Source organism: Scardinius erythrophthalmus (assembly GCF_964197995.2).
Source record: "Scardinius erythrophthalmus genome assembly, chromosome: 14".
Classification (NCBI taxonomy): Eukaryota; Metazoa; Chordata; class Actinopteri; order Cypriniformes; family Leuciscidae; genus Scardinius; species Scardinius erythrophthalmus.
The window spans coordinates 14812177-14837410 of NC_138234.1; the positions used below are offsets into that span (position 1 = coordinate 14812177).

General features: G+C 37.4%; 1 protein-coding gene across 1 annotated transcript; it reads right to left on the reverse strand.

The window, feature by feature from the left end:
- Positions 1 to 8379: 8379 nt before the first annotated feature.
- On the reverse strand, positions 8380 to 25044 carry LOC308702517 (uncharacterized protein). Its single transcript, XM_081385435.1, has 4 exons — positions 24808 to 25044; positions 23977 to 24285; positions 22975 to 23289; positions 8380 to 9500 (listed from the first exon to the last, which is right to left on the reverse strand). Exons 1-4 carry the CDS (start codon positions 24854 to 24856, stop codon positions 9178 to 9180), a joined length of 996 nt encoding a protein of 331 aa, XP_081241561.1. The 5' UTR covers positions 24857 to 25044; the 3' UTR covers positions 8380 to 9177.
- Positions 25045 to 25234: the final 190 nt, after the last annotated feature.

A 25234-nucleotide genomic window follows, 5' to 3' on the forward strand; every position in this document is an offset into this window, starting at 1 on the left:
ACCGGAGAGACAGCAGAGTTAGGATGAGGTTCATATTAGGATAAGGTTATGGTTATTGTTAATGTTTTACCTTCAAACAACACCGATTGTAATGTTTTGATATGATAACTTGATTATATGATGGTTTGTAGTACTTGCGTTCCACGATGGTACAATGTTGCCAGAGGGCAACAGCTGGATAATAAATGTTACTTTTTATTAAATATGAAATATGTAATTCATTAAAAACTTGATAAATATGTTTGTTCAAGTGTTTAGTTAAAGAAATTGATATTTTCAATAAATATATACATTTTTTCTTCATGAAAATGTCGAATGTTTAAATTTGTCCATTGTGGTACAATGTTGCCTTGAGGCAACAAACTTTTAATTAATAAATAAATTTAAAAATAATTATAATGTTTATTGATATTGTTATAGTGTCCATTTTTAAGCAGGAAAAACATAACAAACAATTATTTCCTCACTGATATCATATTGCGTACCATAGAGGGTTAACACTATCACAGTCCCAGGTGAATTAGAATAGTAGGCCTACTATTGCAGATTAGGAACTGTTTTTCAGAACATCACACACATCGTTTTTTTTGTTTGTTTTTTTTTTGTCAAAAAACTTACTTGCTTCAACACTTTAGATTTTAACACAGGAGGAATTGGTCAAAATCCAGAAAAGTGTATGAAGCTTGTGGGAAACAAGTTTAATTTAACAGTTTACTCAGAAATGAAAATTCTGGCATTTTGTTTCCCCAAACTTTAGGGCTTTCTTTCTTCAATATGTGACATAAAACAAGACGCAACATGTTTGAGTTCAGACTTCATCATAACATGAGTGCAGTACTTGCAGAGAGATTCCGCCCACATGCTCTTCTGATTGGCTGCGATCTCTGTGAACCCATGACTCGTGAGAATTCACTGAGATCGCCCCCTAGCGTAGAGCTCCGCAATTAGAATTCTTTATGGCAACTCCAAATGTTCCCAGTGTTACTCGTCGTAACTGCATTTTTACTTGTAATAATTAAATTAGAGAGCTCTCTAATTCAGTTCTTCTTACTAGTAAAACTGCAATTGCAGAGCTTTCTAATTCTACTTTACATTTAATAATAATTTAGATAGCAGATGCTTTTATCCAAAGCGACTTACAAATAAAATTAAACTAATAATAGGGCAACAATATGCAAGCATGCGTGTGTGTGTGTGGTAATGTCAGATGGATGAATTGATATTAGAAGCAGTTCAGGGTAGGCTAATATGACTCTCTGTAAAAAAGAATGTGTATAATACTCAAAATAGTTTGTGTGTTTTAACGCATGTGTGTGTTTGGGTAGCGTGTGTATGCATGTATCCACACATGCACAGGCCCAAGGGCTTGATGTTTGCAAGCGTACATATGTGAAAATGAACATAATGAACATGCACCTTAAAAAAAATTTGTTTCTTTTCTTCTCAGTCTCTCCCATTCACTTTCAATGGCTGGTCATTATTGACCAGGAACACCACAAGTGTGACTATGTGCCATTTTGTACAAAATAAAAGCTTTTCAAAACAAACTTCCGAGTTAATAATTTAAGTAGACTAGTGTGATCAACAGTGTAATATTTTTTTTCATATTTAATTTAATATTAACAAATTTATTAACAAATAATGCTTTATTTACAAAAAAAATGAGATGCCTACTCTCAGATAAATCAGATGCAAATAGACATATAAAACTAGTTGACAAAAAGATTGAATCCAAAAATTGGGTGATAATATAGCATAAGCTATTTTTTGTTAGTAATCGATTGCCGAGTTCACGCGCATAGGTTTAGTTACCTATGATCACGCGCGTGAACTCGGCAATCGATTACTTTGGACTTCAACCGAAAACAGGATGTAAACACAGGTATTTGCGCTGGCTTAAATAACAGAATTGACCGGAGTTCTCCTTTAAGATTAAAGAAATAGAGGCCTGATTACCTGTTTGAGGGAGCCTGAGTGAATCAAATGATTCAAAATACATGTCATTCATCATGGGGGCCAATTTGTTTAGAATTCTATTTTAATAAAACTCTACTGGGACCCAATTTCAGCAATTGGTGGTTCGCATCGCGACAAAAGCGTATTAAAGTGGGATTTGTCATTGTGACTCTTATTCTACCAGACAGAATTAAGGCCTGTACTGAAGACGGCACGGTTTGACCCATCAGATGAAAGGGCCGTTTCAGCGCTGCCCACATGTACGAATAAATTAGAGAGACTGCTCATTGCAGAACAAATGAGTGGAGCTCACGTCTAGCTTCTCCTAGTCATCCAGTGAGGAGGACCGAATGTAATTTGGGCCTAATGGGTGGAGTTAGAATATCCAACCATACCCTAACCCTACACACTATCCCCTTTAGACATCCAGAGAGGTGGAGCTGGATGTCATTTGACTCTGCAGTGAGTAGCCTACCACTTGATTAAATATCAAAACCATTTGTAAAATTAGTTCAACTTAATGAAAAAAACAAATAGATGAGCTGTCTTTTCATTTCTTGTTATTCCATTCCAACAGCAGTACATTTATCACTAAAGGGAAAGACATAAAAATGTGTTTAGGCTATAATTCACAAGACAGACAACACAAACTCAATGAGAGCAAAATAAGTTTAAACAACATCATCTCCAACAGCCTGAGATAAAATTACTCTATGATCTGAAAAATATTAGTAGATAATCTGAGGTTTATAAATAAACTCCTCAGGTAGAATAGACACAGTTCATGAGCGCATCTGTGTACATGAACGCACTTTACAGTCACATTTTTAGTCACATGAGTCACTAGTCACAGTCGATGAAATCAGTGTAATAAACCCCTTAACATGATATAGTTTCCACCGAAATATACCGGTGTCATGATCACCAGCTGGAGTGCCCTTGATAGCCACCAGAGGGCACTCCACCACAGACTACTGTATTTCCATCAAAGACAACATTACCAATAACTCATTGCCTGGTCTCATCATCCATGTTTGTCTGTTTCTCATTACATTGTTTAGCCCAGCATATATAAACCCTGTTCACTCAGCCATTCATTGCAAACTCTTGTATGTGTCTACACTGCATTTAGAAGTGTGCATGGTCATGGTCTTCTGCTCTTGCCTGTGTTCCTGTGCCTCATGACTGTTGGACTGTTTGTGTTTCGACCTTTGCCTGCTTTTGGTTTGATTTTTGATCTTTGATTGTGGGTTACCCTTTGGATCCTCAACCCTTTGTGTCTTGGAGCAGTTTCATGATAGTTACTATTGTCATTATAAATAAATAATCTTCTAAAGCACAATAAATTGGTTCTTGTAACCATAAGATTTTTTTTTCTTTTTTCATTTGGCCTAGTTGCTCAATGCAACGTCCTGAAGTTGTACGAGTTTTATTTTAGGAACAATATCTGTAGCATATAAAATATGGTCAGCATGTTTATGAAGCACTAAAATTCACTATTTGTTGGTGTGATCGAGTGAAGCACTGTTTCATCTATTCATTTTCTGAAGTGTGTCATTTCACACTGAATAAACATTTGACACTTTAAGGGTCAATGTCTCAACTTCCTACAGAAATGTTTGACTATCATTTCCAGCAGAAACAACCTCATTATACATATTTTTTAAAGTAATTTTAAAATGACTCAGCGTACAGCGATGGAATCCGATAGCATGGTGTAGTGATATATAGTCTACTATGGCATTTACCTGGCAATACCAGTGCAGTATTTTCTGCAATAGCCTATTGAATGTTCTCTTTTTTTTTTTCTCTCACTTCTCATTTCTCTCTGAAGCAACATCCTGTAGAGCATTTTGACAGTGTCTATTTCCGTAGAAAACAGCCTGTTTATGCTGGGCTTATTTGGAGCTGATATAAACTGATCTCCCAGCTTCCAAAACCACAAACAACACCAGCAGGGTAATATATTTTATAAATGTGTTTTGATCAAATTTATAAACTTTGGAGTTTATGTATATGCTTTACATACTGTGCTCTCAGATAATCTTCTAGGGTGGAGGTGAATAGGCTACAAAAATAATCAATTTATTGCACAAATTTTCCGTAGAAAAATCCTCGGAGGCTTGTTAAAAGCACTCGCGTAGCTACGGATGGGCCTGGGTGGGCCTGGGCCCACCCACCTGTCAGTCAGGCCCATCTAGTCACTCAGTGGCCTCACAAGGTAGCCTAGGAAATTATGTTGCGATTATAACAATTTTGACCTATAAAAATAAATCTTAATGTTTCTTGATTCTTGTTTGGTTGTCATGGTGATGACGAAATGCCCGCGTAGCGCATTTCGGAGTCAGACTCAGATGATTGCGAACAGCCCATTCCCCCTTCACAACGACGAGCACATTTCACAGAGGGACACTGAAGTTTAGCTAAGTAACGTTATGTTAAACTAAAATGAAAACAGAGCAACAAGTTTGTGTCAAAAAGACCACGGCCACCACAGGAGGAAGATAATGCAGATGTTCAGGAGAATTGACTGCATTGTTGGACAATAACGAAATCATTGCAGTGTTCAACTCTTAGGGGCCGCTCACATATCGCGTCTTTTGCGCGCGCAAGTTCGTTATTTCAAATGTAGCCGCGCGGTATGCGCGCTCATAATGGAAGCGACGCGGTCGCGGTGCGACGCGCTCGTTTTTTCCAAGCGCGTCCGCGCCGCATCGAGATAAAAACATCTCAACTTTTCAGAATGCCGCAAGCGCACCGCAGGTCACGTGACAAGAACCAAGCTTAGCAACGACAGACGCCTCCGGAGCGCAACCACCCGAGCGCTTTGGAAAAAAGGAGAACGCGGCGCGCCTAGCGTTTTCAACGCGTTTTTAGGCGCGATATGTGAGCGGCCCCTTAAGGGGGTCGCACACTGGACGCGCAGCGCCGCGTCTAGGACAACTCTCACCTGAAAATCCGATAATGTCAGCAATTTTCATTCAAGCAGCTGATTTCTGTGCATGAATATAAAACTAAACGTATATTGCAGCCCAGGGTGAAGTCAGATTCATTAACTACGATTTGAGACAAATAAATGTAAATTTAATATAAAACTATGTAAATAGCGCTCTGTGGCGCGGCAGGATTTTGAACAAGGTCCTGAGCCGTTGCTGGGCGCAGCGGACAGACGCCGCCGGTGTGTGTAGTGTACACTACACTCAGAGAATAATGTGTTCGAATTTAAAACTGTGTGCGACCCCCAGCCCCGTCGTCTCCTGTTATAAGCTAGTCATCAAAAGTAAGCAAATCTACGTTTATGTAGTTGCCTAGTCAATGTTGTTTATATAACGTGGTTTATGTGGCCGCTGAGCCAGACTATGACCAAGCATTGTTTTTGGTTTTTACACACTGTCCACTACTGTCCTGCTGATTTGATGATGTTGTTTCGCATCTGTCAGATGCGCGTGTGTGTGTGGTGTGGCCTGGCCGCGCGCAGTGGAAATGCTGTTCTTATCGTTATGTTCTTTATTAACACTGCTTATGATGACATACATGCTTGTGCTCTGATTAAACTGTGGTGTATTCAAGCAGGTGTAGTTGTGTTGGCCTATTTTGATAACAGATGCATTTTAGGCTGTGCCCACCTGATTTTCTCTGGGCCCACCCACATTGTGATTCCTGGCTACGCTACTGGTTAAAAGGCATCATCATCATCATCATCATCATCATCATCATCGCCCCCTAGTGTACTAATATGAGAATATTTGATACATCAGTGATCAGCCAATCAGAACAGTGAAAAACATCCCAATACTGTTACAGAACTGTTCAAAATCTTTCAAACAGGTTTCAATAGTTTTGCCCTTGCTTCACAGTTTAAAATACTAGTTTGAACAAAGCAGGATCAGAGTGTCTTGTTGTTTGTCTTCAGAGCTCAGATTGTGCACTGATCTTCTAGAGCAGAAGAAGATCCTGCAGCGCCTCCTAGTGACTGAACATGAAAACACACTTTCTGCAATGTTATTTTAATGTAGCCTACATATTTAATCAGCCATGATTTCGATCATGTCGAGCATGCTGGTTTAACACAAAGCAAATTGTGTACTAATAATAAATACGTTTTGAGAATCACTATACTCTCCCCCTCTCTCTACTACTTTTACTTAAAAAAAAAATGTCAATGATGATGATGGTAAAATACAAAAATGTAGGCCTAGTAAAATCAATGATTTTTTTTTTGTTTACGTGTTGTTCTTTATTTAGTTTGTAGTCTACATTGTGATATGTAGTAGCCTAATATTTCTAGCACTGGTAATCCGGATTTGGTTATCTATAATAGTTGGTATTTAAGTCAGGGTGATCCAATGTAATATTTTTGGTGTAACCCTCCGGACTGCCATCGAAGTTGATATTATGGCTTTATATAGCTATGGTAACAAAGCTATATATATATATATATATGCAAGTGTCTGACCATAGCTGACCACTGCTTACATTACCAGGGCATTCGCAGCAGACAAAAACTCTGGTTCACAACACTACAAAACACGGTTCTTCTCTTTCAACTCCACTTCGGTTTCTACTACCTGTCTTTCGTGGACACCCTGGATGATCGCTAAAACAACATGCCTGCTTGAGCACTACTCTCTATAAATTAAGCAGTGTTTTATGCATTTGCACCAACATTGATTTGAACACATTTCCTGCATTTACCCCATCATGAATTTAGAATACATAAGAACTATCCAAGTGAACAATAAAAATATCTCTCTCTCTCAACAATAGCATTACAGGGAATGTTATTAGGAGCCCCACACATAACTGTAATCTAATGATAAAGACCTGGAGAAGGCCTGCAGTACTTTATATTGGCATATTCAAATGTAGCCTACAACATTAGGTCTTAATATAGGCTACACATTTACACAAATAGCCTATATGCAGAAAAGAGAATGATATAAAATAATATAAACAATGACGTAAAGATATTTGTCCAATACGTAATGTTTTAATCAATTACAGCACATCTCATTTCTCGCAAAGTTGCATTCTGTGTCCTTCTGAGTTCATTCTTTTAAGATAACCTAAACCTACAAAGAACGGTTTCCACGAGAACGCAAGTCTGTTCTTTTGGTTCTTTACGAATTGAGAAACAGCCACGCAAACGCAGACCAGTGCATTGTATGTAGTTTAGAAAGTTATACGGATATTTTTTCTTACAAAAACGTATCGCTTTGCTTCAGAAGGCCTTTATTAACCTCCTGGAGCCATATGTATTATTTTTATGATGGATGGAATGACCTTTTTAGGGCTTCAAAATCTAACCGTTCGCTCTAAAGCTTTTTTCAACTCTGACTTCTTGCTAAAATTAAACATTTTGTGCCCGAAAAATCCCTTGGGACAGCTATTCATGCTTTTATAACATCACGCTTGGATTATTGTAATTCTCTGTACTGTGGCTTTTCAAAGTCCCAGATCATTTGTCTTCAATAGGTTCAAAATGCTGCGGCCAAATTTCTTAAAAAAAAATTCTTAAGAAAAGACGTAAATTCGCTCATGCCACGGCCATTTTGCGAGCTCTCCATTGGCTCCAATGCAGTCCAATTTAGGACTGACTATAAAATTCTCCTATTTGTGTACAAATGTTTGCATTATCTCCAAGTTATCTGTCTGAACAACTACACTCCTATAGCCCGTCCCGAGACCTAAGATCTGGTAATCTAAATCTACTCGCTGTCCCTTGCTATAGGCTCAAACGCAGAGGAGACAGAGCCTTTTCGGTGGTGGGCTTAGATTGTGGAACAGCTTGTCAGTACAACTTATCTTTTAAATCTTTGTTAATGTCTCTCCTCTGAATGTTTTATGATTTTGTTTATTTGACTTCCTTGTTTTCTGTTTTCAAATCAGAAGCCTATGTAGTTTCTTAGTTGTTCTCTTTTCGATCCTTATAGTTATTTGAGCTTGTACAGCACTTTGGTCAGTCTTGTGGCTGTTTTCAATGTGCTTTATAAATAAAAGAACTGAACTGACTTCTTGACTGTGTAAAAACTTTCAGTCAACACTTGAAACCACAAATGTTCTTTGCTCGAAAGAATAACGAAAGATTATTGCTACTACATTTACTACAATTAATTGTAGAGAGTGTTGTAAAACAGTTCAGTACTGTATAGTTTAAAGGCAGGTTCAGAGGATTTTAGGCACGATTTGGCCGTCTGAGACAAATTTTGTGAACCCTAAAAGATTCCTCTGATCCTATAGACAAAAATCTGAAGTCTTTTCACAAGTTAGACATGTTCACTGACAGCTGATTGTGATCAAATTTGACATCTGATGAAATTGTGCTAATGAAGTTTTGATGCACAGTCCTGAGGTGTGATTTCTCCTACGACAATAGTTAAATCAAAAACCAATAGAAGCACTGAACCTAATGATGCACTTAGTGAGACAACAACAAAACATCATTTATTGGCCTAAAATAACACACAGAATGCAGAGTTTTTCCCCCTATTTTTACAGAATTGAATACAGTTATTTAATAGTGTGTGTATGCAGTGTTAGACACTGAGTTCTATCTATTGTTTAAGTGCACTTCACTGTTGGAGTGTCACTGTTATACTTGCATCATAAATATTGTGCATATTTTCAATATTTAAATGACTTCAGGAAAGATGTCAATAAAACACAACAATAAATCTAATAATTGCACTTAGTGTTAGGTACGTGCCACCCTTATATGGCCTAATAGTCCTAGGAAAGCAACTATCTGTCATTTTACATTGCAGTCATTTAAATGTAAGTACAGTATTTATTATAGCTGTGTGTCATAATACAGTAGTGAAATATGGAAGCCTACTGTTGTGTATAGGGGGAAAGGTAGAGGAATTACTATGATCAAAATATATTTTCGACCCTTCTTTAGCAAGCTAAACATTTTATTTTGTCATATATTTTACATTACATGTTATAAATGTAAATATATTACACACTTAACATCATATATTTTTTTTATATTTCAGAATATATTTCAAAATGATAAACATAAGTGAACAACAATGCAAATATATTTCAATGTATTTGGAATATATGCCACATATATTTTTGACACTTTAAAATATATTTCAATATATATTTTTTCTGTATGGGTATGAATAGAAAAAAGTCGAGTGAAATCCTGGTTGGACTGGACTACTGTATACATTTTGAATATGAAGAGGACAGAAGAAATTATACTGTGATTCTCTACTCACCATTAACAGTAACATTGAATCTCTTGATAAACTCCTTATTCCTAATAACAGTTCTTAGTTGATAAAGTCCAGAGTCTGTGGTTCTGATGTCACTGATGGTCAGAGATCCAGTCTGATCCAGTTTCAGTCTGTCTCTGAATCTCTCATCATTATCATATCTAGTAATGTTCATGATCACTCTAGCGATGCGAATGTCTCCAAACCTCCACACGATCTCTTCATCTCTCTGTATGTCTGTGAGATCAGGGTTTAGAGTGACAGAATCTCCCTCCATCACTGTCACTGACTTCACTGCATCTGTGTCACCAAACACTCCTGGAGAATAAAGTCAAGTCCAGATTCAGCATTATTTGTGGCAGCTTGTATTTATGTCTTATTTTTACTTTTTTTTTAATCATTAAATTTATAACATTTAAAAAAGTATATGGTATATGATCAGTGTCACTGTTTGCATACTGAGCTCGTTTACATGCACGTTCTTTGGCCGATTATGCCGGTTATGTCACGTGAATGGGAATGATTACGTTTTGACGTCACTACTGGGAAATAAACTGATTTATTAATAAAGTCTTGAAAACATGGTTTAGATGAGGGACCAGAATTACAATTTTAGTAATTCACAGCAAAACAACAACAAAATGCAGCAAATTCAGAAAAAAAGTCCTGGTGAAATCCTGGTTGGACTAACTAACTCTCTCCCCGCCAATGATGGAGATTTCCGGCTTTCTGTGTTTTTACTGTTATCTAGACTAGGGCAGGAGGCACTATGACATCTTCTGAAAGAGAACTGGATCTCATGATCAAAACACAGGGGAAAAAGAAACAGAAACAAAACGATATCTTATAAGCAGATGCATAAAATACTGCAATCATCAGAATTAAACAGCAGATTAAACAAAACTGTCAAATGTTACTGAATGAAGAGTCGACCGAGGACGAGCTCTAGGACTGTGAAGCATTAAGGGTGTTGATGGACTCGATCTACTCCATCTGTGTTTTGATCATCGTTCTGAATCCGATCCAGACTTAGTTTTTGACAAAAACACCATTTCTCAGATTTTATGAAACTTACCCATATTCAAGTGTTGATAAAAAATGAATGTATGATGCTAGAATACTTTTTGTTTGTTTGTTTTGTTTAAAAACAGAGGGTCTGTTCGTTCTTTTGATATATTGCATATTCCGATATCAATAGTCAACTTTATTTATTTATATAGCGCTTTTCACAATACAGATTGTATCAAAGCAGCTTCACAGTATTAAATAAAATAGTACATCAGTGTATGTTTCTGGTGTAAAACATCCACGTTTGGTAATGCAGATCAATAGCACTGTTGAATCGATTAATCAAATTAAGTATCCCCAACTGAGCAAGCCAAAGGCAACAGTGGCAAGGAACCGAAAAACTCCATTAGGTGACCTAATGGAGAAAAAAAAACCTTGGGAGAACCCAGGCTCAGTCGGGGGCCAGTTCTCCTCTGGCGTTTATGAAGTAGAGACCGGATTTAACTGTAAGATTAAAATATTATATGAATGCCTGGCTGAAGAGATGCGTCTTTAATCTAGTTTTAAACTGGGAGAGCGAGTCTGAGCAACGAACAGTATCAGGAAGGCTATTCCAGAATTTTGGTGCTAAATGTGAAAATGCTCTCCCTCCTTTGGTGGATCTGGATATCCTAGGTATGACCAGAAGCCTCGAATTTAGTGATCTTAAAGAGCGCGATGGATTATAGGGCGATAGAAGATCCGTTAAATAAACTGGAGCTAAGCCGTTTAGGGCTTTATAAGTCAGTAGCAATACCTTGTAATTAATACGGAACTTTATAGGTAACCAATGTAGTGATGATAAAATTGGTGTTATATGGTCAAACTTTCTTGATCTAGTAAGAACTCTAGCGGCGGCATTTTGGACTAACTGTAGCTTGTTTATTGAGGATGCAGGACAACCAGCTAATAAAGCATTACAGTAATCTAGTCTCGAGGTCATGAATGCATGAACTAGCTTTTCTGCATCAGAAACAGATAGCATGTTACGTAATTTAGCAATATTTCTAAGGTGAAAAAAGGCTGTTTTTGTAACATATGAAATATGATTTTCAAAAGACAAGTTACAATCTAATATAACACCCAGGTCTTTTACTGTAGAGGATAAAGTAACAGGACACCCTACTATGTTAAAGTTGTATTGAAGGAGGTTTTGTGGGCGGTTTTTTGAACCGATAAGTATTACCTCTGTCTTATCTGGATTTAATAAAAGAAAATTGTGCGTCATCCAATCTTTTATATCTTTAACACACTCTGTCAATTTGGATAATTTAGCGTTTTCATCCGGCCGTGATGAAATATATAGTTGAGTGTCATCAGCATAACAATGGAAACTAATTCCATGTTTCCTTATAATATTTCCAAGTGGCAGCATATATATTGAGAATAATAGAGGGCCTAACACAGATCCTTGCGGCACTCCATAGTTTACTGGAGTTATGATCGATTTTTCTCCGTTTAAATAGACAAAATGGTAGCGGTCAGATAGGTATGATCTGAACCAGCTTAATGCTTGTCCTTGAACACCGGTATAGTTTTGTAGCCGATCTAAGAGTATTGTGTGATCTATAGTATCGAACGCAGCACTAAGATCAAGTAAAACTAGTATTGAGATACAGCCTTGGTCAGAAGCTAAGAGTAAATCATTTGTGATTTTAACGAGCGCAGTTTCAGTGCTATGATGCGGCCTGAATCCAGACTGAAACTTTTCATAGGTGTCATTTTCTTGCAAGAAAGAGCCCAGTTGGGCAGACACAACTTTTTCTAATATTTTGGACATAAAAGGAAGATTTGAAATGGGTCTATAATTTGCTAGGTTATTTGGGTCTAATTGTGGTTTCTTAATTAGTGGTTTTATAACTGCCAATTTAAATGTTCTTGGAACATGACCTAAAGATAAAGACGAGTTAATAATATTGAGGAGAGGCTCTTCCACTATAGGTAACACTTCTTTCAATAGTTTAGTTGGTATGGGATCTAATAAACATGTTGTTGTTTTAGAGGAAATGATAAATTTATTTAACTCTTTTTGTTCTATAGTTGTAAAGCACTGTAATTGTTCTTGCGGGGTGATAATCGAGGCTGAATTATAAGGCGCGATTGAAGATTGAACGTTTACAATTGTGGATCTGATGTTTTCTATTTTCTCAGTGAAAAAATTCATGAAATCATTACTACTAAACTGTAACGGAATATTTTGTTCAGGTGACGCTTGTTTATTTGTTAGTCTAGCCACGGTGTTAAATAAGAACCTAGGATTGTTTTGGTTATTTTCTATTAGTTTGCGGAGATGCTCAGCCCTGGCCGCTTTTAGGGCCTTTTTATAGCGTGACGTACTGTCTTTCCAAGCGATTCTAAAAACCTCTAAATTAGTTTGTTTCCATTTACGCTCTAAATTACGGGTTTCTCTCTTTAGAACACGAGTAGTATTGTTGTACCATGGTGCTTTAATTTTCTCTCTGACCTTTTTTTAGTCTCATAGGTGCAACAATATCCCATTTTCCAGAGAGAACGGTGCTCATAGTGCTGGTTAGTTCGTCTAGTTCATCTGTTTGTTTAGGTTCAGGCAGCAGCTGAGACAGATCCGATAAGCAATTTGAAAAATTATCTATGGTGGATGGAAGGATTGTTCTGCCTAATCGATAACGCGGCGCAGCATGATATATTACCGGGGTACGTAATATGCAAGTTACCATGTAATGGTCAGTTACATCATCACTTTGCGGAATGATATCTATATCGGTTGGATCGGTTCCATGTGATATAATTAAATCGAGTGTATGATTAAAACGATGAGTCGGTCCGGTAACGTTTTGCTTAACCCCAAAGGAGTTTAATAAGTCTATAAACGCAGCCCCTAACGTATCATTTTGATTATCTACGTGTATGTTAAAATCTCCAACAATTAATATTTTATCGACATTGACCAATAGATCTGAGAGAAAATTTGCAAATTCTTTTAGGAAATCAGCGTAAGGCCCTGGTGGTCTATATACGGTAGCCAAGGCTAAAGATAATAGGGATGTTTTTCTATCATCTAAGAGCGTAACATTTAGTACAAGTACTTCAAATGAAATAAACTTATAACCCGTTTTCTGAGTAACATTGAGAATATCTCTATAGATAGTTGCAATACCGCCGCCACGGCCAATCAGACGGGGCTCGTGCTTATAGGAGTATCCTGATGGAGTAGACTCATTTAGACGAAATAATCATTTGGTTTAAGCCAGGTTTCAGTAAGGCAAAGTACATCGAAGCTATTATCTGTGACTATTTCATTTACAATAACTGCCTTAGGTGTGAGTGATCTAATGTTTAAAAGACCTAGCTTTAGAAATTGTTTTTGTTTACTAATAGCAACATTTTCTGTTTTAATAACAATTAGATTTTTCCTAGATCCTGCAGTAGATTTATTATTTGATCGCACTAAACGAGGAATAGACACAGTTTCTATGCAATGTTCTACACTAGTATTTATATCAGTTAATTTGGTGCAGCAGAGACTATGATTTGGACTTTTGGTTACTAGTCAAAAGGTATTTAACGTTTTGGAGATGTTATCTGACAGAAGATCCGATCCGAATCTGTTTGGGTGTAAGCCATCAGCACGGTATAGCCTAGGACGCTCCCAAAACAGATTCCAATTATTTACAAAGAGCAGTTTCTGCTCATTGCACCATGACGTTAACCATTCATTTAGCGCGAATAATCTACTAAACTTGTCATGTCCTAGACGGTACGTGGGAAGCGGTCCTGACACAATGATCGTTATATCAGGCGATGTGCTGCGTACCGTATCGATCAGATTCCTGAAGTCTTTCTTCAGAACTTCCGTCTGGCGCAGCCTGATGTCGTTCACTCCCGCGTGCAATACCAAAGTTCCGACGCGCTCGTTATCGTTCAGAATCTCGGGAACGCGAGCAGCGATTTCAGAAACACGAGCACCAGGAAAGCAGTGACTGTGCACCTTATTTTTACCTGATGTAGCATGGACGTGCCGAACAATGGAATCACCGATGATCAAAGCATCGCGTTCTGTTTCGCGAAGAGCGGAGAAGCGGTTTTCTGTGGATAACTCGAAAACCGGGAGGGTCGGAGAGGGTCTTGGTCTAGACCTGACTCGCGTCTTCCGCTGCGGAAATATCCAGGCTTCGTGGTGGCGTGTTGGAGCCGGAGTGAACGAGACCATGGCTGATCGCGACCTTGGCGCTCGGAACCGATGCCGAGTAACGCACGGAGTAGACGAGGTCGGAGTCAGCCGGTTAGTAACATTAATCTCTGATTTGTGAGCATCAGCGCGTGATGTTTCAAGAGCTAAACGCCGGTCTCTCAGCTCGGCCTGTCTCACTAAAAGGTCGTGGATCTGTTTCTCAACAGCTTCCAGCTCAGACTGTACCGCGTGCAGCTCAAATGTGTCCTCACCTGCACCAAAAGGTAGACTACTTGCATCTGATATATTCGCCATTTTAACAGATGGACAGTAAGTTAGCAACGACACTACCAGTGATGCTATCAATTAATACTAATTTCTGACAAGCGTCTTAGATATAATCCGTCTTTTAAGTGGTACGGGTGTAGAGTAGACGCACGATAGGTGAAAAATGTTTGTAAGTGAGTGTTGAGAAGACGCGTTCAGCCGTGATCCCCGGGAGTAACCTATAAGAGTATCCAGCGTAGAATCACTAACAGGCTTGAGACACGTCTGCTCAACAGTCCGCGTTGTAACTATGAGGTTTGAGCAGTAGTGCTTCTCAGTGAGGAAAAGTAGAAAATGTTTGTTGTAAGTAAGTTTAAAGAGTAAAATCAAGAATTATAAATCAAATCGATAGAGCTCCAAAGACAACAACGCGTTCAGACGCGACGCATGCGCATTCGACAACAGGAAGTATCAACTCACGTCTTTAACAGGAAGATACAACAATACAACAAAATATTCTGCGGGCCAAGAAACTTTTGTGAAAATGATAAATATTGCTTTAAAAAACAATTTAAAAAAGCTGGCGAGAAAAGTGTTAAGGATGATGCCAGTGATTACTCTTTACATTTTTAATATGAAGAGGACTGAATAAATTACACTGTAATTATGCTCACCATTAACAGTGTTGAATGCAGATTGTCTTTAAATGTCTCTGCAAAGATGACTTTACAAGGCAAGGATTACACAATATTTATTAGCACAGAGTCGATGAAATGTTTTAATTGTGGCCGATATGGACATACAGTATAAAGCAGACATGCCCATTAAATGTTGAGGCTGTGAGTGTAGTGGAAAATGAGGATGAACCTGCTAATGTACAGCAAGTAATTCCAGCTACAGAAAACCATAGTGCAGGTGAGAAAAATGAAGAACAAGTTCAGACGATGACTCTGTTTGGTGATAGAGCACATCAAATTGTACTTGAATCACCAAGCAATGTGAGTGCAAATGAACATTCTGTTGATTCAGATGCACTTTTGAATGATGGAGTTGAAAATGACTCTTAGTTACTGCGGAAAAAAATGAAGTGGATGATTCTAATGAACAGATTAAGTTTGCGGGGGAGACTCAAATGCTGGTTGAAAATTTGTCACAGAATATAATAGACTCACCACTAGAGCTAGAACAAGGTGAATCTCAGTTGATTGACTATGATAGTGTTGACAGTGATACATCAGATGAAACGGGTGTGACTGAATTAAATTCTCAAGGAAATTCTGAAGGGAAAGCCTCCAGTTTTAAACTGAAGCCTCTTTATTCTGTTCAGCAGATTAATAATTTCCTTGATGCTACATTTAATCAGCGAAGACCTAAACTGTTAATTGTACAATAAATCCATCTTTAGATCGGAATCATGATGAACCCCATCCATTATCTGCTGGAATTTTGAAAAATCTGATTGATTTCCATGACTTTGTAGATTTATGGAGGGAGGCTTTTCCTGGGATGAGACAATACTTGGTTAAAGAGAAATTCAAATAGATTGTCTGGAGCCTGATTGGATCGGTTCTATGTTAGAAAAAGACACAGAGATAGGTTTTTAATAGTTGTATTTCTCCCTCTTTTCTCTCTGATCATCACCATTATTTTTCAATGTCTGTCTCTGTTGTATCTTCTAAAATCTATAAATCACAGTGGCATTTCAATAATGGACTTTTACAAGATCACAATTTTCTACAATCTTTCAATATTTTCTGGGAATCTTGGAGAGAAGAGAGAAATATATTTCAGTCACTAAGTCAATTGTGGGATATTGGCAAAGTCCATATAAATATATTTTGCCAACAATATACTGCACACAGAGCCGATCCGCCCTATACGCACACTACGCAAGCTGCGTAGGGCCCCGCAAATTACTCAAGGCCCCGCTTCCCCCTCGTGTCAAAGCGCGTCAATCAAAGTTTACAACATCGTTGAGAAATGAGAAAATGAAGCGGAACTATATCCTTCTGGTCACGAAGAAAGAGGAAAAAACACTATGCGAGTGAATTGTGGGAACAGCAATCAGGTAGACCGAGTTTGCTTGTTTATAAACTGCAGCTGGGAAAAGATAACCGCGTCGCACGTTAACATGCGTTCATATGCGCGTGCACGAAATGAAACGCGCACTTTCCAAAATAAACATCCTACAATAGCGGGATGACAATCCTCATTATAGACGTAGGCACACATACTTTTAAAACAAGACAATGATCATCTACTCTCCAAGTCAAGGTTAAGTTACAACTCTGCAATAATGCCAGATGGAAAAAAAATGTATTGGCTTTATAGTCTATATTGCAATTAAGATGTTGATTGACTGGACATACTGGTCAATATGGATGCACACCCCTCAGTAAATAATAACCTTCAAGTATTAAGTATTGCTGTTATCATTTAAAACACAGTGACATGCTGTGGCAATTTTAGCTAGTTTTATTCATTCACAGCACAGGATGCATTTGTGATTTCAAGAATTCAATTTGTTCTATTTGAAGTGTGAATACTTAATATTTTACTAGTAACACTGTCTATTTCTGATATCAGGAATTACCTTTATTATATTACCTTTATTACCTTTATAATATTATTACTCAGAAAGTAAACAAAAGCGTAAATATCTACGTAATAAAATACAAATTCTGATATTGGGGTTCCAATCATGCACTGCTGATTAATTAAGAAGGTTAATTCTTCACTGTTTTCCAGCTGTATATACAGTTTTATCATTGCTTTTGTTGTCAGGATTAGTAACTTGGCATTTTGTGACATTTGGAGTTTATTTTCTATCAAATGTTATTGGCATTGTGTATTGTCTACAAGTATTGAGGTCTCTGCATTCACATTATGCTTAACATCTGACATGTAGATATGGTGTCTCACAAAATATCTATAGTATAAAGTACATGGATTTCCCAAGTAAAGCACATACCATAAATGTGTGGTATAATTTAATATTATATTGTTTGAGTGAAATGTAATGCAAAGGAAATTTCAACTAAATGGATAGCCTACTACCCAACCTTTTACTAGCCAAGTTAAAATACTTTCACCTAACTTAGTTAAGTAACGTATACTTAATTCTATATGTGAAATTAACTTAAAAAATATGCATGTGAAATAAAAAAAAGTAAATTTTACTTATTGTTTCTTTAGTCTGGGTCAGGTAGGAGGGCCCCTTAATTTTTTTTTTGCTTAGGGCCCCAGGGAGGTCAGGATCGGCTCTGACTGCACAAAGTATCGCAAGCCTAAAAGAAGAAATGAAGATTCTCGAACAAAGCATCCTTGAACAAAGCGTCAGGAATGTTCGTGATGACCTAACTTCTGTTGATCACATCCAAGGCCGCCTTAATGCACGGGCTTACCTGGGCTGAAGCCCAGGGGCCTCCCAAGTTCAGGGGCCTCCCAAGTTCAGGGGCCTCCCATATGTTCAGGTTCATGATGAGCTGAAAAGGTCATATTGTTTTAACTTGTCAGATTTTGTCGCTGTATGTCGCTAGTCGCTTGTGGACGTTGGTAGTGCTGTCGCTCTAATGTTATTGTTATGCGTTCACACCAAACGCGAAAAGAGCGTCTGGCGCGAGTGATTTCAATGTTAAGTCTATGCAAAGACAAGTTTACGCGCGTCTAGAGGTCCCGCGGCGCGAATGAGGCGTTACGGTTCGTGTCCGCTCAGTGCCACTAACGTCTCCGCTTTGGGGTGTCTGTTGCGAGTGTGTTTAATCGACGTTTTTTTCAACACACGGACAGTAGGCTAGCCTATAATCATCAGCGATATGCACGCGATTACATTTAGAAATAGACAAGCTTTGTTTCCAAATGCACCAAGCAATGATCCTTTCAATTTTATAAACTTTTAAAAACCCAGCCAATATAATCACAATGAACACATCCAAAATAAAATCTTTAACATGTTGGCATAACAACTGCAAAGCATCTCATTTGTAAACAAAATGATTTACGCACTAAATCCAGAATAAACTCACTGAGACTGTCGACAGTTTCTTTTCCGTGCATCATTTTATTATATCCATGTTTGTGGTTAGTTACTGTCAAATCATATAAAACAGTGAAATCGCCCTTGAACTCTTCTGTGTCTCCTGCACTCGAGACGGTGACGGGAGCTGATCTCCACTTAAAGGCTTCTTTCCTATTGGTTGTCGCTCGCGAAAATCGCTTCTCATTTGCATAAAGTTGAAATTTAGTTGCTGTGTGTGGTTGTTAAATAAAGTGTCTTGTGTTTTTGTGCTCAGTGATATGTTAATAACAATATTAAAATTGAAAACAATATTAAAAAAAACTCACTGTTGTAAGCCTCGAAAGAAACTAATGCATTATGTGATGTAGATTACCTAGATATTACACTTTTTTAAAATGAGACTCTATAAATCGAGGGGATGGGGGGCCTACAAAACCTCTCAGCCCCGGGGCCTAACATTAGGTTAAGGCGGCTCTGATCACATCACAGAGAATAAGCTTCTGTTGAAAAATCTGTTGGAGGAAAGAGGAACGTTTGCTTTTTTAAGAACTAGATTTTCCCAACTTAATGAAATGGACAGTCCCACCACTTTTAGTTTTTTTTTTGGACTTGAAAAAAAGCCAAGGGAGCAAAAACAATTTCATCAATTGAAACTTCCAAATGGCCGAGTGACAACTAATCAACAAGAGATTCAGTCTTGTGCAATTTCTTTTTATGAGGACTTGTATTGTTCTGACCAGTGTGATGACTCAACAACAGACCAATTTTTACAGGATTTGCCAAACATTTCAGAGGATGAAAGGTTAAAGCTTGACAATACTTTAACCTTCTCTGAGGTTTCACAGGCTGTTCAGGAGTTGAGCCTCGGGAAGTCACCTGGGTTGGATGGACTTTCAGTGGAATTTTACAAATCCTTTTGGAAACTAATGGGCCAAGATTTGTATGATGTCCATTTAGGATGCATTAATGGAGGGACTCTACCGTTAAGTTGCCGGAGAGCAATGTTGACATTGATCCCCAAAAAAGGAGACCTTGGATGCCTAAAAAACTGGAGACCAGTTTCACTGTTTTGTGTTGATTTTAAAATCTTGTCAAAAACATTGACTAACAGACTTAAACAACATATGGCAACCATAATCCACGTGGATCAAACTTTTTGCATCCCTAAGCAGACACTTTTTGACTATTTATTTTTGGTGAGAGACATCATTACTGTTGCAAAAAGTTTTACTTTCTTTGGACCAGGAGAAGGCTTTTGACCGAGTAGACCACCACTACATGTTTAAGACTCTGGAAGCTTTTGGATTTGGTCCATACTTTGTATCTTGTATTAAGCTGCTGTATAGTGATATTTATAGTATGCTTAATATTAATGGATCTTTGACTAGATCTTTTTCAGTGATCAGAGGCAAAAGGCAAGGTTGTCCTCTATCAGGCCTTCTGTATGCGATGTCTATAGAACCGCTTTTAATTATGCTGAGGAAACAGTTATGTGGTGTTTCTCTTCCTGATTCCCCTGAAATTGCTCCCATTAAACTTACTGCTTATGCGGATGATGTAACGATAGTTATAAAACACTCTGAGGATATTAACAGGTTAACTTCTTGTTTAAATAATTTTCAAAAAGCATCATCTGCTTGCATTAATTGGGAAAAATGTACATCTTTTTTGCTGGGTGATTGGCAAATTTTTGAACCTCCAAAATTGCCAAAACAGTGTAAATGGGGCAGGGATGGATTCAAAATGCTTGGAGTTTATTTTGGGAATGAACAATATGAAAAGAAGAATTGGGAGGGATTAATTGATCGTGTCAATGGTAGGCTTCAGAGATGGAGATGGCTACTTTCGCAACTTTCTTTTAGAGGAAGATGCTTGGTCATTAATAACATAATAGCCTCAATGTTGTGGCATAAGTTTACTGTTCTAGACCCTCCAAAAGACTTGCTTAAATGTGTTCAAAAAGGATTAGTTACATTTTTCTGGGATGGATGTCATTGGCTTCCTCCAGGAGTCCTTTACCTTCCAGTGGCAGAGGGAGGTCAAGGGCTTATACATCTGGAGTCAAAGATCTTGGCAATGAGGATGCAAACATTGCAGAAACTATTGTATAGTTCAAATGATGTGCCTTGGGTGTGTTTCGGGAGATCTATACTTAAAGAGATTGGTGGAATAGGTATTGACAAACAATTATTCCTAATGAAGAAAACTTTTGTCAAAAAGTTTTCTGATCTGTCTTTTAGGTTGTATGTCTCAGTGCTCAAATCATGGGACTTGTTTGAAATATCAAGAACTGTTGAGGAGCATTATGGTGTGGAGGAACCTATTTTTTTTAATCCTCTTATTGAGCTTCAATCAAATATATCTCAGTCTTTAATCAATAGATTTTTGAATACTGGTTTCACTAAAGTTATTGATTTGATTGATTTAAGTAGAGGACAATGGAGAACTTCACAGTCACTTGCTGATCAAGTTGGCTTGAATTCTCTTAGAATTATAGAAGGATTTGTTAGGGGTTTTAAATCCTCCATTCCTCTATCATTTGATCATTTTGTTAATCATGTTTTGGAAGATGGTGTAGTATGGCTGAACTTTCCTCAGTTAAAGGTGTTTCCTAAAGAATGTGGCATTGATGACTCTGGTTCTGTTTCCTTATTGAAAGGCTATGGAAAAATGGTTTTTGATTGTATAGGGAAAAAAATATTGTATCACATATGCGTTAAAACTTTACATTTGGGTCAATTGAAAGGAAAAGTCAATACTAAATGGAGAGCTCAACTCTCTATATCTGAAGATACTTTTCCATCTTGGAGAGTTTTGTATAAACCTCCACTTTCTATGAGATGTGGTGATCTTAATTGGAGATTGATCCATTGTATCCTAGCTACAAATCAATTTGTTGCCAGGATGAATGAAAATGTTACATCGAATTGCCCATTTTGTGATGCTCTTCTTGATACTATTTTTCATATTCATATTTTTCAAAATTAGGGTTTCTGTATACCAATAGCTTATTTATATTGGGCTGTTATTATAAGAAATCTTTACGAGAACAATGTGTACTTGCTAAATTTGTCATTGGTCAAGCTAAATTAGCAATTTTGAAATCTCATCAGGAAAAGAATGCAGGAAGAGACATTTGGTGGCCACTGATATGATCAGTGTCACTGTTTGCATACTGAGCTTGTTTACATGCACGTTCTTTGGCCGATTATGCCGGTTATGTCATGTAAATGGGAATGATTACGTTTTGACGTCACTACCAGGAAATAAACTGATTTATTAATAAAGTCTTGAAAACATGGTTTAGATGAGGGACCAGAACTGGATCTCATGATCAAAACACAGGGGAAAAAGAAACAGAAACAAAACAATATCTTATGTAAGCAGATACATAAAATAATGCAATCATCAGTATTAAACAGCAGATAAAACAAAACTGTCTAATGTTACTAAATTTGTCATTGGTCAAGCTAAATTAGCAATTTTGAAATCTCATCAGGAAAAGAATGCAGGAAGAGACATTTGGTGGCCTTGTTCAAATCCTTAGTGGATGCACGAGTGGTTATAGAACATACATATTATAAGCATGTTAATAATGTTATTTTCTTTAAATGGAGATGGTGTGTTAAGGAAGCACTGGTTTCAGTGAATGAGTATGGGGGGTTGGGTTTTAATTGGTATTGAATTTTTTTTAATGGGTGATTTATAATTGAATGTGTTAAGAACATGGTTCTTGGTTGGTAAAAAAATGTGTGTTTAATGTGAATGTGAAGGAATAATGTGTATCTACATTTTTATGTAGAATAAAGGTGTTGTAAAAAACTCTCTCTCTCTCTCTCTCTCTCTCTCTCTCTCTCTCTCTCTCTCTCTCTCTGTGTGTGTGTGTGTGTGTGTGTCTGTGTGTGTGTTTGGTACGAGTCAGTTTGTGAGATTTATCCAGTTCAAACCAGTCAGGCCTGGGCTGGACAGGAAGGACTGCCCGATGGCCCGGGGCCAGCGAGAACGATTGTGGCTGTTTCGAGACTTTCGGTTTCATTTGATAGGGAGAAGGATGACCACCATCAACGCTACAATCACATATATATATATATATATATATATATATATATATATATATATATATATATATATATATATATATATATATATATATATATGTATGTATATATATATTCTGTCCCCAGATGAAAATGATTGTAGCGTTGATAGTGGTCATCCTTCTCCCTATCAAAATCAGTAAGTCCACTCCACATGATGCGCGACTGCGTAAAAGTCAGTAAAAGTAGCCTACAGTGTAATTTTCTACTCACCATTAACAGTAACATTGAATCTCTTGATAAACTCCTTATCTCCAATAACGGTTCTTAGTTGATAAAGTCCAGAGTCTGTGGTTCTGATGTCACTGATGGTCAGAGATCCAGTCTGATCCAGTTTCAGTCTGTCTCTGAATCTCTCATCATCATCATATGTGGTAATATTCATGATCACTCTAGCGATGCGAATGTCTCCAAAACTCCACTCGATCTCTTCATCTCTCTGTGTGTCTGTAAGATCAGGGTTTAGAGTGACAGAATCTCCCTCCATCACTGACACTGACTTCACTGCATCTGTGTCACCAAACACTCCTGGAGAATAAAATCAAGTCCAGATTCAGCATTATTTGTGGCAGCTTGCATTTTTGTCTTATTTTTATTTATTTTTTTTAAATCATGAAATAACTTATAACATTTAAAAAAGTATATGGTATATGATCAGTGTCACTGTTTGCATACTGAGCTTGTTTACATGCACGTTCTTTGGCCGATTATGCCGGTTATGTCATGTAAATGGGAATGATTACGTTTTGACGTCACTACCAGGAAATAAACTGATTTATTAATAAAGTCTTGAAAACATGGTTTAGATGAGGGACCAGAACTGGATCTCATGATCAAAACACAGGGGAAAAAGAAACAGAAACAAAACAATATCTTATGTAAGCAGATACATAAAATAATGCAATCATCAGTATTAAACAGCAGATAAAACAAAACTGTCTAATGTTACTGAATGAAAAGTCGACCGAGGACGAGCTCTAGGACTGTGAAGCATTAAGGGCGTTGATGGACTCGATCTACTCCATCTGTGTTTTGATCATCGTTCTGAATCCGATCCAGACTTAGTTTTTGACAAAAACACCATTTCTCAGATTTTATGTAACTTACCCATATTCAAGTGTTGATAAAAAGGTTAAGGATGATGCCAGTGATTAAGTACTGTTTACATTTTTAATATAAAGAGGACTGAATAAATTACACTGTAATTATGCTCACCATTAACAGTTACATTGAATCTCTTGATAAACTCCTTATTCCTAATAATGGTACTTAGTTGATAAAGTCCAGAGTGTGTGGTTCTGATGTCACTGATGGTCAGAGATCCAGTCTGATCCAGTTTCAGTCTGTCTCTGAATCTCTCATCATTATCATATCTAGGATTGTTCATGATCACTCTAGCGATGTGAATGTTTCCAAACCTCCACTCGATCTCTTCATCTCTCTGTATGTCTGTAAGATCAGGGTTTAGAGTGACAGAATCTCCCTCCATCACTGACACTGACTTCACTGTATCACCAAACACTCCTGGAGAACCAAGAGGAACAGTTCATCAGACACAGATGAAGGCTCTTGGTTTCATTTTAAATTTAAAAGTTTTATTTTTTTTAACCAAAGTGCTCTAAACATTCTCTCTCTCTCTCTCTCTCTCTCTCTCTCTCTCTCTCTCTCTCTCTCTCTCTCTCTCTCTCTCACACTCTCTTAAAATCATTGCAAATAGAATCTTGCTAAAGTATAGAAAGAAAAAAAGTACATTACAGCAAATGTTTTGGTCAAATGAAAAGCTTTAGTGGCAAAATAACTGGAGAAACTGACAGGCCTATAAATAAGACATGTTTAGTTGTGCTTCACTGAAATAAAAGCATCTAATCACACTATTTTCCAGATGAGAAATATATCTATCAAAACTATAGTGATCAGAGACCTGAATAAAAAAACATCTAGCATTAGGCTATAGTAAGAATTGACAAAATATTTTTCTGGAAACAATGCAGATTTAAAAAGTAGTAAATATGATTCAAATTGTCGATAAACAAAAAATCGACTTACCAATTAAATGCCAAAGGCACACAAATAATGAAAGTAGTGTGTGAGGCATTTCAGTTGATCAGATCTATAGACTTGTTGTTTAAAAAAAAAAATGCCTGAAATCTGAAATAAACAATGAATGTATGACATTAAAACTAGACGGATCTCCTAGAAACTTATTTATCTAGGTTAACGGGATGCTCTCTCTCTCTCTCTCTCTTTCTCTCTCTCTCTCTCTCTCTCTCTCTCTGTGTGTGTGTGTGTGTGTGTGTGTGTGTGTGTGTGTGTGTGTGTGTGTTTGTGACGAGTCAGTTTGTGATATTTATCCAGTTCAAACCAGTCAGGCCTGGGCTGGAAGGACTGCCCTATGGCCCGGGGCCAGCGAGAATGATTGTGGCCGTTCTGCAAACTCAGTTTGGTGTACTGTTTCGAGACTTCGATTTTATTG

Excerpts from the sequence above, each read along its gene's own strand:
- LOC308702517 (XM_081385435.1), bottom strand. The coding sequence starts at position 24,856 with ATGCCTCACACACTACTTTCATTATTTGTGTGCCTTTGGCATTTAATT. Across the intron at positions 23,290-23,976 it reads ATTCAATGTAACTGTTAATG|GAGTGTTTGGTGACACAGAT; the intron begins GTGAGCATAATT and ends TTTATTCTCCAG. Across the intron at positions 9,501-22,974 it reads ATTCAATGTTACTGTTAATG|GAGTGTTTGGTGACACAGAT; the intron begins GTGAGTAGAAAA and ends TTTATTCTCCAG.